A 15,682-nucleotide genomic window follows, 5' to 3' on the forward strand; every position below is an offset into this window, starting at 1 on the left:
TGGCTCTTCTCCCTCCTGGACTGGGCCACTGGGTGGCTCTTCTCCCTCCTGGACGGGGCCACTGGGTGGCTCTTCTCCCTCCTGGACGGGGCCACTGTCTGAGCCCGCCTCTGCTTGCGCCTGTGCCCCGCTGCTGCCTGGTGTCTTCTCAACGGTGTTGGATGAGCCCTCGGAGGACTCCATTTGTTTTGATGATGGATTCTTAAGCTCCATCATCGTCTCAAATGAGTCTTCAGAGGGTTCCATCATGTCGTCGGTTGGAAAGGACTGAGCTCTGAAGACAGGTAAGGTTGTGATGAGTGTGGTCAGAGACCGCAACCGTGGAGATCAGAACCTAGGGGCAGAAAGGGATAAAAGCAGGAGGAAAAGTAGCAATTTAGGGTCTCAAGATGTCAGGGTCAGATTCTCAAGGACAAAGCAGATGCCCAAGTAATTAGAATCAGAGGGAAACCAGAGAAATTCTCCCTGCATTCAATACAGCCTCCTCCTCTGGTCACTTGGGGCACCTCTGGAGGGGAGACTCAACCCCTGACCTGCCTCTCAGGCGGAGTCTAACTGCCCCGCCTGCCTCCTTCCTCCACTGGAATGAGAAATTCACAGTCCATAAATTTTGTGGAGCAACTGGCCCAGAGCATCCTCTGTGGCAAGCAAGCACCTGGCAGGGCACACTTCTGGCCCATTTTGCCTTGGCACCCATGCCTGGTCAGTTTCCCTTCCTGTCTCTAGTCATCCGAAAGTCATAAGGTCACATCTCAATGCCACTCGAAGCCACTGCTGGCTGGCTTGGTGATCCTGAGCATGCTTGCTCTGGGGCGGGATCCTGCAGGGAGATGCTTGCTGTCTCACCAACTCTGGGGAAAGTCGAGAAATCGGGCACTTGGCTGCTCTCCTGCCTGTTGGGTCAGCAGCCAAAATAGCTCTTATTTCCTCCTCCAGGCTCCAAGCTGAGATAAGTGGGAGAGAGTGCTCCCCATAAATGTTTATAAAATGCCTACTGTGTGCTGAAAACTCGCACTTTTGTTGCTTTTTCCTAAGTCATACTTTGGGGGGTGGGGTGAGATGGGGTGGATTTTTTTGTTCTCAATTTGATCTCCATCCAAAGCCACGCTCTCTCCCGCGCTGACCTGGAGATTTCCAAACACCACCCTTCCCAGCCTCTCTAAAATCGACCCTCCCAGGATTGCCCTGGTCTGCTGGGCTCCTGGAGCTTCAAACATCTGGCCTCAATTCTGTCCATGCAAACCTTTCTGCGTGCCTCTCGGATCCCATCTTTGTTTCCCCTTTGCTCAGGCAGGGCCAGTCTTTTCATTCCTACAAACACTCCCTTTTCTCTGTCACTGCTGATCTCCTCCGCTACAGGGGTGTATCCAACAGAGGTACAAAGCTGGGTGAGAGGAGGGCATGGGACCTTTGAAATCTGTTTGTCCTGGAATTTTTGAAAATCTAGCTGTGCACGGAAATTGAATTTAAAGGGATGTATTGGTTTGCAAAACAAATGAAACTATTCACTACCCCAGCCATAAAGCTATTGTCTTTATAAATTTGACACCTCTGTTCTCAATTTTCTTTTTGAGAGCCACTAGGCTGACCTATCAAAAAGCACAAAAAAAACAAACAACAATAACAACAACAATAAAAGCCCAAACCAAGAAACAAAAACAAAACAAACCCAAAAAGCCAAATATAAACTAAAATCTCCTTGCTGTTCTCTATGTAAAATTCCCATTGTCTCAAATTCCTACCTTCCAGCCGGATAAAGCATTTGGATCTGCAGGTTCTCAGAATTAGACATCCCCTTGTTAGCATGGCACTTACATTTGATCATGCAAGCCCTCTGATTAAAGCATCTCTCTGGTTATTTACTGTCTGCAATATTAAATCCAAACCTTTTGTATAAACATATCCGAAAGGTAAACTTAACCAAAAACCCTTCTCTAAGGCTTTAGCACAATGCCTAAGTTGGACTTGTCATTCCTGGAGGGAGAGGTCACAGTTTCTAAACCTGGTGTACAAATGAGGTAAAACAACCATCTCAGAAATATGCACAGCATTTCACATAAATCAGCTCATTTCCTCTTCATGAAAGTTCTCCATGGCGTGCACTATTAGCGAAATGTAAAATTTGACTAATGCATCTACAGGTTCATCTGTCAGGCATAAAAAAATCTCAGCAGGTCTCCCATTTAAGCTCGCTGTTTAAAATTTAAATTTGTAGCAATCCGATTATAAAACTAGATGATACATCTGCTTAATAAAAAGTCCACACTTAAAAGATTAACAAAATTGATCACATGAACGATTGACTCTCCTTTGCACCTTTCAACCAAGCATCTCATGTTCTCAATATCTTAATAAGCCTGGATATCAGAAATTAAACTTTTAGCAGGATAAATAATATCTATCTTACAATTTTCTATTTAACACATACACATTTCATTTCTATACTATGAAGTTCCAATTGCTTAGCATAAATTAATTTTTAACCATGTGGTTTAATTGCTGATTTTTAACCATGTGATTTAATCAATACAAAAATCCACAGTTTCATAGGCCACCCCAGAAACCCTTGACTGCCTTCACGCTAAAGCTCTTAGATGATCACCAAAAGACCATACTTCTTGCAACACGCATGCACTGGCTCCTGTAACTACTGCTTCCAGCCTCGCAATGTCTCTGCCTTACCTATGAGACCAAGTCTTAAAGTGATCATAAAGTCATCCATTTCTCAGCAGACCGAGCCTATTCAACACACGAAGTTCATGATGTCATCCCCCTAAAATCTCACCATGGCGGGAGTCCAAATTCCTCAGCATGGCATGACAGTGTACTCCCTGCATGCCTCAAAACTGTGTCCAAACCTGACATGCTGTGTGAATGTCGTCTGACTTCTCTGCCCATGCTGTAGGTGACCCAGCCTATCAGCACAGAAGCCTCACTGCCTCTTCTGCCCAGGGGCAGTGGGCATCCATTCATGCCTTGAACGTCAAATCGACACACCTTAGCATAAAGCATGTTTTAAATCATCAGATTCCTTTGGAGACAAAACTCTTGACCATTTCCTTCCTTACAACCCTTCCTTGGCCAAATTCCAAGCAGCCCCCTCCCCACACGAAAGGATTAAAAATGGCGTCTCACCCCTTGCTCAGGATACAACAGTCTCCTCGATGTGTGCCTGTGTTACATCTAACCATGTTCTCATAGCCACGCTCCTCTCTGCCGAACTCATGAACTGGAAGGAGTCACTCCCAGATTTAAAACGTTGCAAAGTTTCTTTGTAGCACAAAACCCCAAATTCTTAACAGACAGTGAAGCATCTTAACATGTCCACTTACCTCCGGCCCAGTCTAATTTTTTTTTTTTTTAAAAAAAAAAAGTCTTCCCCCATCACACTTTAAGCCGTTTATTGGCTTAAATCCGAACGTTTTGGAGTGACATTAGACTCTGATATGTCATCCCTTAGAATAAAATTCACACGTCTTTGTCCAGTTCATTAAATCTGAGCCTATAACTCCACCTTAAGAACACTGAAATGTCTCTTAATTGTGCAAGACATAAAAAGTCCAGATTCTTGGCATACAGCGAGCATTTGATTTCATAACTGAGCTATGTTATATCTATCACACACACAAAAACTTACCGTGTCACTCCGTTAGAATTGGATAAATCAAATTTTTAAGCATGTGCAAAACTCTCATCACGTCAGAGCTTCTAAATAAATTCCAAATTTCTCTGCACAGTCCCCATCTCGGCCATGTCAGCCCTCTAATTAAAACCTTTCCTCAGCGTCAACATTAATCATATCTCCTTGGCATGCCCTCAACGTAGAAAGTCAGAATGTTTGGGCATGATTCTTAAATGTGTGCCTGTTAACTTTCCTATTTACGATTTCTCAGTGTTTCTCCTTGCTTGTAATAATAAAGTCCAAAGCTGTTAGCCATAAAATATGTTTTATCATGCTTTCTCCAGGCTTATCTCCCACAAGCAAACAATCTCACTATTAAGTTTTTTTTTAAAGCCTTTTGGCGGAAGCCCAAAGCCCTTAGTGTGATAGAAAATTTTGATCCTGCCACCCCTCAAAATAAAGTCCAGATTTCTACCCCAGAAACCCAAATCAATTTACAATACTTGTGCTCGAGATTTTTCCACACTTCCAGCAATGCTGAAAAGTCCCACTGGCTTTGAGTGACACCCTCATTTAACCAGGGCATTCTCAGCTCCCAACCGCTTACATTTCATGTCCAGGATATAAAATCCAAGTGCCCCTGTGCTGACTGGAGCCTGGAGTGTGCGTATCTTCGGTTGAAATTATGTAGACCACGCTGTATGCTGGGGGATCTAGACCTTAAATTGTTTGGCATGAAATAAAAAAATTTAACCATCTGTACCGCCCTTCCTAGTTTGTCTAGAAAGACTGAGTTTCGTGTCCCGATTCCAAACTCATCTTGACTTGCTGTTCCCAGAGCTCTGTGTTTTTCAGGTCTTTAGTCCATTAGTTCACCCAACAGTCTGTTCTCATTCTTTTTCGCCTTAGGCATCCTGCTTGGACCCCAGAGAACTGGAGATGGGTACCACCATGCAGCCTCCCAGCAGCAGCCAGGAGGCGAACTCTGTACTACCCTGTACATTAAAGCTTTCCTGTAGCAAGAGGAAGGACCCTCTACTCCAGGTGACCCAACCCACGGATCTGCCTCTCTGGGTAGACATGGAGCATACTGAATGCCATCCTCATTCTCTGATGCCTCTGGACGACCACCTAGGCTTCCCCTGTCTGGCTCTCCACTGACCACCCTGCATGCCTTTAGTCCTTCAGATTCATCTCAATGTTTGCTCTCAAACATTACATACATACATACATACATACATACATACATATATATATATATATATATATATATATATTGATTTTGAAATTTCTGTCAAAATCTGGATCTTATGCCTAGAGTTGGAGCTACTCTTTGGGTCTTTGTTGGAACCCTCTATGCCACAACACTCAAGACAGACAACCCAGTCTCACCACTGCTAGTGTCCCGAGACTCGGTCAGGTCAGCTCCTTGCTTGCTTCTGAGCAAGTGGCCCATAGGGTCAGGGCTGTCACAGAGCATCTATGAAGGGTTCAGTGGGGGAGGAGCGGCAGGGGGGGGCAAATCCCTCAGCGAATACCTTTCCCTGTACAGTAAAGGAAATCTGATTTTAAAAATAGAGCTTGGAAGAGGAGATGAAAAGATATTTAGGAGCAGAGTTGAGTGTTGAGCATGGGCCGGGGGGCGGGGGCAGAGGAAATAGGGGAAAGGTGAGGACAGGGGAGGAGGGCGGGAGCCCCCACAGGAGTCTAGGAGTAGGGTAAAGTCAAGCAGAGGAGCTGAGGGCAGCCATGGCTCTCCGAGACCTCCCCAGTCACCCCGTGGGTCTTGGCTGTACAATGAACATTATATGAGGACCCCTGTTACTTTGGGCTTGTCCGAGACTCTCAGAGCCACTTAAGTATGACAGATACAGCCACCAAGGCTTAAAGGATAGGTGACCTCAGAATAAATATCTTTTAGTTATTTCTCTACTGTTCTGGCAGTCTGGTGCCATGAATGGAAGTGCAGCACCAGGATAGGAGTAGACTTTCAAGGACAATGAGGGACACAAATTATGTTATTCATTTATTTTGTTAGGGAAATGTCATGGTCAAGATGTGTCCTTAGCAGGCAGAGCCTTAGGATCCTTGGTTCCCCTGGTAGAAAAGAGTGTGTTGGTCCTTCTTCTTATTCATCTTCCTGGGAAAGTGAGTAGGACTTCCCAAAACCCTCCGCAGGACTTCCTAAAGCCCCACAAGGACCTGGGGTCAGACGTCAGGGTCTCAGTGGCCTTAGGATATCAAGGGAGTAGGCTGGACCCAGCCTGTCCGCAGATCTCTGCTTCCCACTCCACTCTGACTTGGACATCTGAGATGGGGAGACCCTTCACCTCTCTGTGGGAATAAGCAAAATTTCTCCCTCTGTGGTATAGACAGAAATCCTTGATCATCAGCTCCTCATCTCCATGATGGGGTAACTGTGTTTTTTGAAGGGAAAATCCCATGACAGCATGCAGAGAGTGAAAGTAGATGGACCTTTTCAGTCTGGGGTTTCCTGCTAGGGTGGGAAACCTCCAGCAGAGGACCCTCAGGCATGTTTCAGGCTTAACCATCCAGCGACAGGGTAGTGCCCTTGACCCAACCCTGTGTTCTGGCCCATGGCAGCTTGGGGGGCCAACTGGATCATTCTCCCAGAATAACCACGGAGGGGGAGAGTATGCCACTCTGGGAGGGGCTGTGGAGCCCTGCAGGAGCACACCCTTCCTCTATGGGTTGCCCCAATTGCAGAACCAATCAGCTGCTCCTGCCTAAACTTCCCTTTCAAGGCGCATGGGCAGAGATGAAGCCTGGATAGGGATGGAGCCTGCGCAGCTGCCAGTCCTGCTGGCCCCCAACTTTCCATGTGACCTTATTTTCCTGGCCCTCAGTTTCCCCATGGCTTTCTTACTTTCTGGGGTTTCTGAGTGGTGCCTGGGGGGCTGCTCATGCTGTGGAGGCAAAGGTAGGGTCTGAGTGAGCAGACAGTGATCAGGGACTCCTGCCCTGCCTCAGTTCTAATAGCTTCACCCAGAAATTAGGGTACTAGTTGTGTTTAAATCGAACTCCCCCAGTGTACACAATAGTTGAAAGGACAGATGGGCTTCTTCTGGCACCTGCCTTGACCTTACAGCTCCTGCCTGCGTCTGGCTCGCTCCTTCGCCATCACTGGTGCAACAAGGCTACATGGGTGCATCTTGGCGGCTGCAGATGCTGGTGGGGGAGAGTATGTTAAATCTTGGAGGTGGGGACCTCAAGGCAGGAAGACCTCTTCCTAAGGGTTGTGAGAGGGAGGGTTAGGGCCAAGGAGAGAGGGTGGCCAGCCCAGCAACCCCCACTTTGCTCATTTAGAAAGGGAAGAAGGTGTTCCCCTTTGTAAACTGTGCAAAACTGTGCCCGAGTCTGGGTCTGTTCTTACTCGGGTTTTCTGATTATTGCTATTAGAACACCCACTCTAATTGCAGGGGTCGAGATTTAGACAGCATTGCACATGCAGTGTCAACTTTAATTTTCCCATTAGCCCCATGATGGGAACAAGCCCCACATTGAAAAGAATACACCAGAGTCAACAGGTGGACCCGCTCCAGGACCCTTGGTTATCAGTGTCAAGAATGCAGACCCAATCCAGCGACAACCACTCTTACCTATTGCAAAGAGTGGTTGGTAACTATTTTATAAGGGACAGCGTATGGCCATGCAGAAGACTTAGGGATAGCTATAATTTTCCAATCATAGTGAAATCTGCCCAGTGCTATACTCTATCTTGGTTTTAATGTCATCATTGGAGGGGGTGTCATACCCCTCTGTAGGGTTAAAATGACTTTTAGAAGACTTGGTGCTGACATCCAGCACCCAGGATGGCAGAGTCAGAGACAGAAGCAGGGCTCAGAGCCAGGTTTATCCCCCTCCCCTGGTGGATGGCACAGGCAGAAACAGGTGCCCAAAGAAGGATCAGGCAGTTGCCATTTGGGGACCTGGAGGGCCTCGTGGCCAAAGGCTGCCTTCATTCCATGCTGTTGATGTGGTCAATCTCTTGGTCTGACCGGCAGCCAGACACAGAAGTAGGGGCCTCAGTGTCTGCCTCCATCTCCCCAAAAGGTTGTGCTGTCATTCCCAATCCATTTTCTCTTATTTAGTATCAGCAGAGGAACAGGACAGGATAAGACAGCTTACTGAGACTCCACTAATTACAGCTGCTTGAGTACCCCAGAAAATGTCCAAGCTAACCCTTTTACCTTTAGTCTTTAGCATGGCCACACCCTATCCATTGACCAGGTTCTCTCCTCTCTATTGTGCAGAGGCCAGCATGGGATGCCTACCCCTGCTTACCTTGGTCGCAAGTGTCCAAGTGGATCTCCTGTGGTCCTGCTGAACTCGATCCTCCCTTCTTTCAGGAAGCTGTTGGATGAATGGATTTTCTTAGCAATGGAGGTAAAAATCTAGTGGTAACTCCCTAGTCCCTTTGCCTATTCCCCAGAGCAGGATTACGGATTTAAAACATTTTTTTCTGCCCTTCGCGTATTTTCGCCAGTCACATCTGGCGCGTGTTGGTACACTTGACTTCTCTCACTCCTTAGGATACTCTATATAGGCATCACTTTTTAAAGCTCTCATTTTGGAAAAGAAGAATGTGAGGCCTGGGGTCATACTGCTTGCTAACTTGTGTGGGCCTGACGGTCTTGTTGAAGACCAAGCAAAAGCCTAGTTCGTGCCATGCCTTAGCCAGAGCCTCAGCTTTTCCACACCCATTCCTGGGACTTGTGTGTCCTGCTTTGGCCCTTAACATGGGCTCCTGAGCACTTGACAAGCCATCTCCTCATAGAGGACCCCTATTTTCTTCTCCAGCTAGTAGATAATAGATTTGATGTGAGTTTGGCACTCAGTTTCCTCTCCCAGTGACCTTTCATGCAGGGGGCAAGTATTGGAAGATTTCCAGGATGGTCCCCTCTTCCTTATGCTGAATCCAGCCCACAGTGACCTCTTTGATGGGAGTGGTGGTCAGCAATTGTTGCCTTGGTCTCATCTGTTTCAGAATTTGCAAATTTGTAGATTTTTCAGAATGGAACTAACCAAAACCCTTCATTTTGTTGCAGCTGGGGCTCACTGCCCCTGGGGCAGTGAGCCAGTAATTCCTGAGGGAGCTCTGGTCCCTCCCAAGGTGGCCTGTCTTATATGACCTCGGAGAGCCAACAGCCCTGCCAGGCATGTATGCACTTCTCTCTTATACTTTCTGTTCTTTCTGGAAGAAGGGGCCCTCTAGAGGAGTAGAGATAACACAACCCTAACAAACTGGTACCCCTGTCTTTCTGGGTGTGCCCAAGGGAGGCTTTAATACCTGACACCTGATGTGGGGATGGCCACTATGATACCCTATTGGGTGGAGAGGCTTGCATAGGGTCAGGGAGGACAATCTGCCCTTTGAGGAGCTGGGTAACCTTTGAACCCTGAATATAGCTGCTTCCCCCTTCTGTAAGATTGGGGCAGCAATGCCCAAATTTTGATAGCTGAAATAGAACAGACTAGAAAACGCTTTCCAGGTGGGGAGTCCTTGCCCCATGCAAAGGTGCCCCTTTAGGAGGCCCTTCCTCCTGTGGACCCATTTGAAAGCCCTTCTCATCATTTTGGAGTTAAGAGAAAAACAGAGGGAAGGATCAAATGGGAAAGAAGCTTCCCCCCCACGCCCCCGCCCTGGGTGTTTCCTGGGTTTACACAGGCTTTAGGCTATCTGTGTTCACGTGCAAGTAACCCTGGGCTGCAAAACTATAGGGAGTTTCATCTGGATTCTGCTTTTTTTTTTGTTTTTTATTTGTCATAAAAAATAGTTTGCATTTGTGAGATGCAAAATGAAGCAGGCAGATCCTTGCCTCTTACCTTAAGGTATTCACCAGTATGGTGCCCACTCCACAAATCCCGCGGACCAAATAGCAGAGCCTCAAGTGTGACAGAGGTAATTAAGGGCTGGCTGCAGAGCCCGACTAGTTAACTCACCTTAGATTTTTTTTTTCCCTGCCTAAAATCACAGTGGGAAACTGGTCTGCATTTCCTCAGAGGAGGCTGTTAACCCAGTAAACAACAAAGCGGCTTTGCGAGAACAAAGGTGGATGGGGTTTCAGATGGCTGAGTTTAGAAAGGGTTAATTTTTGTTGTTGTTGTTCAGGGGTCTCTGAGCCTCAAGCATTTCTTTGAAGATTTGGGTGTAATCATATTATCTTTGTCACACAGGCAGCCCTGTGTGTGTTCTGAGAATCTGACAGCCTGTGACAGCTGCAGGGGCCTCACTAGCCGGCGCTTAGTTCGCAAGCGCAACTCGGGGTACCTTGCAAAGAAGGGGGCTTCTGAGGAGTTCAGGGTGCCATGCACTACCTGAACGGGTTAGCAGTGCCGAAGTAGGACCGTCTAGGTTAGACTTCCGCAGATACATGCTAACCGTGTGTACCCCTCGGGAGTCAAACTGTCAGGGCACACAGCAAGGCCCCGGCTCTTTGCCAGCAAGCAGGCTCCAGTGTTGACACACTCAGGCTGCTGTGTCTGCGTTTCTCTAGAGGCCCATGTCCCCTTTGCCAACATCTATCTCAAGTCACATTCCCTCGGAGTTCTCATTCCATACAGCTAATCCCCTAGAACGCGGGCCAGCGCATTAGCTTTCTGGGCCTCTTAAGGACCAAAAAGGAAAATGTTCCCCCATGGGTACATTGCAGACACTGAGGGTGGGAGACCCTGGAGGTGAGGTCATAGCTTTCGGCTTTCGGCTGCCACCTGCGATTGCACGTCACTGACAGGCTGCACAGGGCTAGGTCTTCAGTGTCACAGCCCATAAAGAAGAAAAAGAAAAAAAAAAGGAAAAGAGAAAGATAAACCTTGAGTCTCTGTGTTTGCAGAGCTTGCTTTGGGCACCTATAAGTGGCTCGTCATCTGTCCACTAAAATGCTTGTTAAATTTGTTTTGGTTTGTAAAAGCCAGCAATAATAAAAATCCTTTAAACAAGCAAATAAAAAAAAACCTACGGAAAAGCTACCACACTAAATATTTATTGTAATTATACAGGAAATGTGCTGTTGATTAATACAGGGGCTGGTAAAAATCAAAGTGCACATAGCTCTTAGCCCCTCCCCAAATTAGGGACTATGGGCCTTCTAGGTGCCTGCATTTTTATGTGCCTTTGCTTACATCTATAAACCCACTCCCGGAGTGGATGACTTTGTTCCTTTTGTACAGGGGCTATTTCAAAGCTAGTGTTTTTCCTTTTGCATTTTGTATCAGCTTGTTTCTCTTCCCTCCAGAATGTGCTCGGCAATAACAAAGATCCATAGCCTTCCTTTTGGTACCCAGCACCTCAGACTCATGAACGGTGTGCACACTGGAGTTGCTTTAACTGTCTCACTACCACTCTGAAATCTGGGGTCCTTTATCCTGGCAGGTGTAAGTAATTACGGAGCTCTCTGGATATGGCGAGTGAGTTCCCAAGTATTTATGCCACTAATAGAAATGAATATATGAATGCATACATTAGCAGAATAAAAGGCAATACGCCTTGGAACAATGATAGGAGAGTGTCTATGAACAAAGCACTGTGATTAATCTGGTTCTTTGTAAAATGCAGAGGTCCATTAAAAGACAATAGGTCTGGTGTTTCCCTCTTTTTAAGAGCTGTTTAATATTCCGGTGTATGTATGCAACACCGTGGCTTAGACCGTGTTCTATTATTGAAAACCCCAGCTGGACTGTTCTTCTCCAGAGGATGTGCACAGATAGAAGTATGGTCAAATCCCTACTCATCAGGGCAGGTCATGGGTTCTTGCTTGCTCATTATATTATTTAAAAACTAAAGCCATGAATACATAAATAAAGGTGGTATCTACACGGATCAGCGAGAAGGGCATGCCACATACCCACATTTTAATTAACGTGAGCCAGCTCAACTGATGGCCGATTAAAAAAAAAAACTTAAGCTGTTTTCATTTCATGCCATTGCTGATAGCACAGCAGAGAATATTCTGGTGGCTAAGCTTATGAACACATCCCTGAGTGTGTTTACCCTAACTACTTGACGGGGTGTGGGGGGGGCTGAGTAAATGATTTTCACAGATTTGTGTTCATTGAGCCATCTTTCTTAAATACCGTTTTCACCTTATTACGATCTCGCCTTCCAATCCAGTCCTCTAGCTAACTTCCCACAGCTTCCGGAATGTCGTCCAAGGGGAAAGGGAAAGGAGAAAGGAAAAAGCCTGATACAGAATTCCTTTGAGCATCTGGCTCAACCTCATGCTCTTTCAGCCTTTGGCCATCCTGTCCACACTGTCCTTAGGGTGATGAATATCTTTGACATACCCCCTCCCCCCTGCAGTCCCCCCCCCCCACAGAAAGTAAACCCCTAATGTCTAAAATTCCTCAGACCACGGTCTCTGGAACTGTCCTGGAACTCAGAGGGTTTCCTATTCTAAAGCTGCTTTCTTACCCCCTGTAATTTACTGACGGGATCACATGTTAATCACCCGTTCTTTTGTCCCTTCCAGAAACCCCTTCTGTGTTTCCTGAGACTGACTTCTGAGACCCCTGTGGGCAGAGGGCCATGTCGCATGCTGTGTGGTGCTGGTGAGTCTGCATATCGCCACAATACAGCACGTATATTGTTACACACACGTGCGCGCACACACTTCCCATGCTCGTGGGTTGAGAGTTCGTGATTAATTTTTCATCATAACTGTGGCCTAGTGATACATCTGTCTTTCGGCTTGCTTCTTGGCTTTTTGTCCCAGGATGTAATAATGGGAAAGAGCAGGTGGTGGCTGGAGCCGTCCTGACCAGGAACATACAGGTTTGTGAGTGGGCATGTTTGTCTTTGAGTCAACCGTGCCTCTAGGGACAAAGGCCTTGGTCTGTGAGTCCAGAGTGAAGTGGGCTTGGTGCCCTTTTCTGGCATGGGAGTGGGCTCAGGACTTCCAAATAACCAGCTACAGAACAGACTCAAGCTGTGTGTCCTTAGCTAGCTTACAGGCGTCTCTGTGCTTTGGTTCCTCTTTTTTTTTTTTTCCCAAAATCCTTAACGTCTCTCTCACACACAGGCCCATTGAGATTCAGTGAGAAAATAGTTCAAATAAATAATCTGCTGCAGTAACACATTCAGGGTACCCAGTAAAATCCCAAGCTTGCCCAGCCCAGCCCAGCCCAGGGCAGCCAGGTGTCCTGTCCCTGTGACCCCTCACCCCAGCCCCCGCCCCCTCCACCGCTCCTCCACTGCTGCCTCCACCACCGCCCCATGCCTTCCCTCTTCAGGGCAGTTGTGCCTTTTCAGCGACCAAGACTGACAGAAGCAAACAAAAAAGTCCCCAGAATGCATAAAACCTCCTGGCTCCCCTGCCCAGGCTCCTGTACCCTTGCAGACCCTCCCAAGGGATCCCTGTGCCCTTCCCCAACACCTTGGGCCAGCCCAGCTAGCTGCCTTACTGCTCTAATTGGGGTCTCCTGTAGTTTGGTGGACAGTGCGTATTATTTTCATATAAATAAATATAAGAAGTCAGATTGCTCCCAGGCAGCCTTTAGAGGCTTCCATTTTACAGCCTTTGACAAGGATGGTTCTAGAGAACCAGTGATGGTGATGATCCCCATAAAGCTCAGCTTCCCAGTACCACAAAAAACCCAGTGCTGCCCCTGAGCCAGCTGTGCTGGGCATTTGGGGAAAGTGTGACTTGCCTGTCAACTCACACAGAAGGGACTCTCCTCGGTTGCCTGCACAAAGCCTCCTCTCTATCCACTGTTTGGCTTCTTCACCGGTCAAGCAGACTTCTCCTCCGTGTGTGACTCTGCTTTCCACAGAAACCCATTTCTCAACTCCCTCAAGCCTGTATTTTATCCCCGTGCCTTGAGCAACAGGAGTTATCAGCGGATGCCGCCAGCAGAGTGTCCCCTCCCCACACAGCAGGGGCTAAAGGGCTTATTGCCTTATGACCCCAGCTCCCGGGTTGGACTTTGGGTGTCTTTCTTAACAGAGAATCTCTTCTGAGCCCAGTCAGGGTCTTCAGTCCCCTCTAGCCAGAAATGTTTATTCACAAACATTTGTGTGTGTGTGTGTGTGTGAGAGGGAGAGGGGGGGGAGGGAAAGTGTGTGTCAGAGTGTGTTTGTGTGTGTGTCAGAGAGTGTGTGTGAGAAAGAGTGTGAGGGAAAACGAGAGAAAGTGTGTGTGTTTGAGGGAGAGAGAGGGAGAGGAGGGAAAGAGAGAATGTATGTGTGTGTGTGCGTGCAGGCTCGTCTTCCTCCTCATCAATATGCCACAGGGAATCCTCCCCACATAATACTGCAAAGGCAGTGACATGTGAATGTCATGTCGCCAAATGTCAAATGTCCACTTTCAGAGTGACAAACAAATCCTTTAATAGACAACAACAGCAAAACAACAGTACCACAACAGAACACTCCAACAGCAAGGTTCCATGAGTGCAAACTGCATTCTCAAGCCTTACAGCCTTAACCCAGAAATGGCCAGGCAGCCCATCTGTCCTCACCTGCAACACGATGCTGCCCTCGCTTGGCGGGTCAGAGCAGCCTAGAGACCTTGGGCCCCCAGATGAGGGTTTTTGGGAACTGGGCACTCAGGCAGCAGAAACGAGGGGGCCTTTGCTCAAATAATTCTGTCATTTTTCAAAGTCTTTTTCCCTGCTCCTTTTGAAATATTTTTCTCCATGGAGATGTGACCCTGCTCAAGGTTTATCCAGTTCATCCTGATTGTTCCACAGACAAGAAAGCCCAGCCAGCCTTTCAGTTGTCCCTGGAATTTACACACTCACACAACGCGCGTACAGGGAGTTCGCACACTAGGAGCAATGTCAGGAGACTCCTATAGAAACTGCCGAGCACAGGTCTATCTGGTTGAGAGGTCCCTCTGCTAAAAGCCCCAGCTCACCCCGTGCCACCCCCCTCCACCCCCGTCCCCAATGAACCCACAGGAATAGGCCAGAAGAGTCAGTGCTCGACTGTAATGCCATGGGCTGCATCCATCAGTCTGCAGGCTCCTTAGTCCCACCACTGGGTAGGGTGATTTCATAAGCCCCCCCCCCATTTCCTAGGCCGTGCTGCAGCAGCTATCCGACTCTGTGGCTAGGGCCTAGCCTCCAGAGAAATGGCCTTCTGTTTTGATTACCATCTGGTCCCTCAAACAGGTGGAGCCCACTTTCTATGCCCTCCACCCCCTTTCCCAGGCTGTTGCCTTTCCAGGTGACTTAGACCAGCACTCCTGGACTTGAAATCAGGCAGAGAAGACCCTTGACCACTCCAGGTGGCCCTCCCTTAACAGGGATTCAGCTGCAGGGCAGCCCCACCATCCCCCATTCTCCCAGAGCACTCACCCCCAGTCTCAGCGCCTCTCCCTCAGTTGCCTCAGTTTGACCACCAACTATCAGTGTGCCTTTGCCATTTCACCTTTGGCAAGGTCACGGCAAAGGTTAACAGCAGAGGTCACGCATCCTTACCCCAACCCCAGCCAGCTCTTCTCCAGTCAGCCCCACTTGTTGGCTCAGGACTCAGCCCCGTGGGAGCTTTTCCAAAGCCTATGTCTTTGGGCTGCTAGCCAGCTAGAAAACACTGCTGCAGCCTCCCCACCACGTACCGGCCTGCCTCTCTGCTCTGGTGCCTCCAGTAACAGGGAGCTCCCTCTCCCCGGCAGGCTGCTTGGGGGCTCGCGCACTGAGACGCTCCTCTCAGCCCTCCCCTGTCTGCTGCATCAGCCTCCGCAGCTCCACAGCAGCCTGCTTGTGCCGTGGCCCTCAGGTCTTTATGGGAGGCAAACTCCCTCTCTTCAGGGTCCTCCCTGTGCTGTGCTGAATAGCAAAACCCCCACCCACCATGAGAACAAGTTTGGGGGCCTCTACACCAGTCTGGGGGTGTTTTTCCCTTGGTCCATTACACGTGGGGCAGAGCCCTTTGCCCTATTGTTCTCCCAGTAGTCTGGGGGAGAACATGGTACTCCCCCCTGGGGGGGGGCAGCTGCTCTGCCACTAGCTATTAAGCAGCTCTGAACCCTCTTGATTTTTTTTCCTTTCTCTCTCTCTCTCTCTCTCTCTCTCTCTCTCTCTCTCTCTCTCTCTCTCTCT

General features: G+C 48.1%; 1 protein-coding gene and 1 non-coding gene across 2 annotated transcripts in view; one reads left to right on the top strand and one right to left on the bottom strand.

Annotated features, from left to right (window-relative positions):
• The window catches only part of Rtl1 (retrotransposon Gag like 1), a 29,365-nt gene that overhangs the window by 8,019 nt on the left and 5,664 nt on the right, over positions 1 to 15,682 (bottom strand). Inside the window, exons 2-3 of the mRNA XM_013348335.2 lie at positions 7,928 to 7,996; positions 22 to 334 (exon numbers count right to left, since the gene is read on the bottom strand). Of these exons, the coding sequence (XP_013203789.2) occupies positions 22 to 249 (228 nt within the window). The 5' untranslated portion in view covers positions 250 to 334; positions 7,928 to 7,996. The remainder of the gene's footprint in view (positions 1 to 21; positions 335 to 7,927; positions 7,997 to 15,682) is intronic.
• LOC113456990 lies at positions 11,131 to 11,207 on the top strand. The gene has a single exon (XR_003377658.1). It is a non-coding gene; the product is annotated as a small nucleolar RNA SNORD112 (small nucleolar RNA).

The sequence above is a fragment of the Microtus ochrogaster genome, chromosome 1 (assembly GCF_000317375.1).
Source record: "Microtus ochrogaster isolate Prairie Vole_2 chromosome 1, MicOch1.0, whole genome shotgun sequence".
Lineage (NCBI taxonomy): Eukaryota > Metazoa > Chordata > Mammalia > Rodentia > Cricetidae > Microtus > Microtus ochrogaster.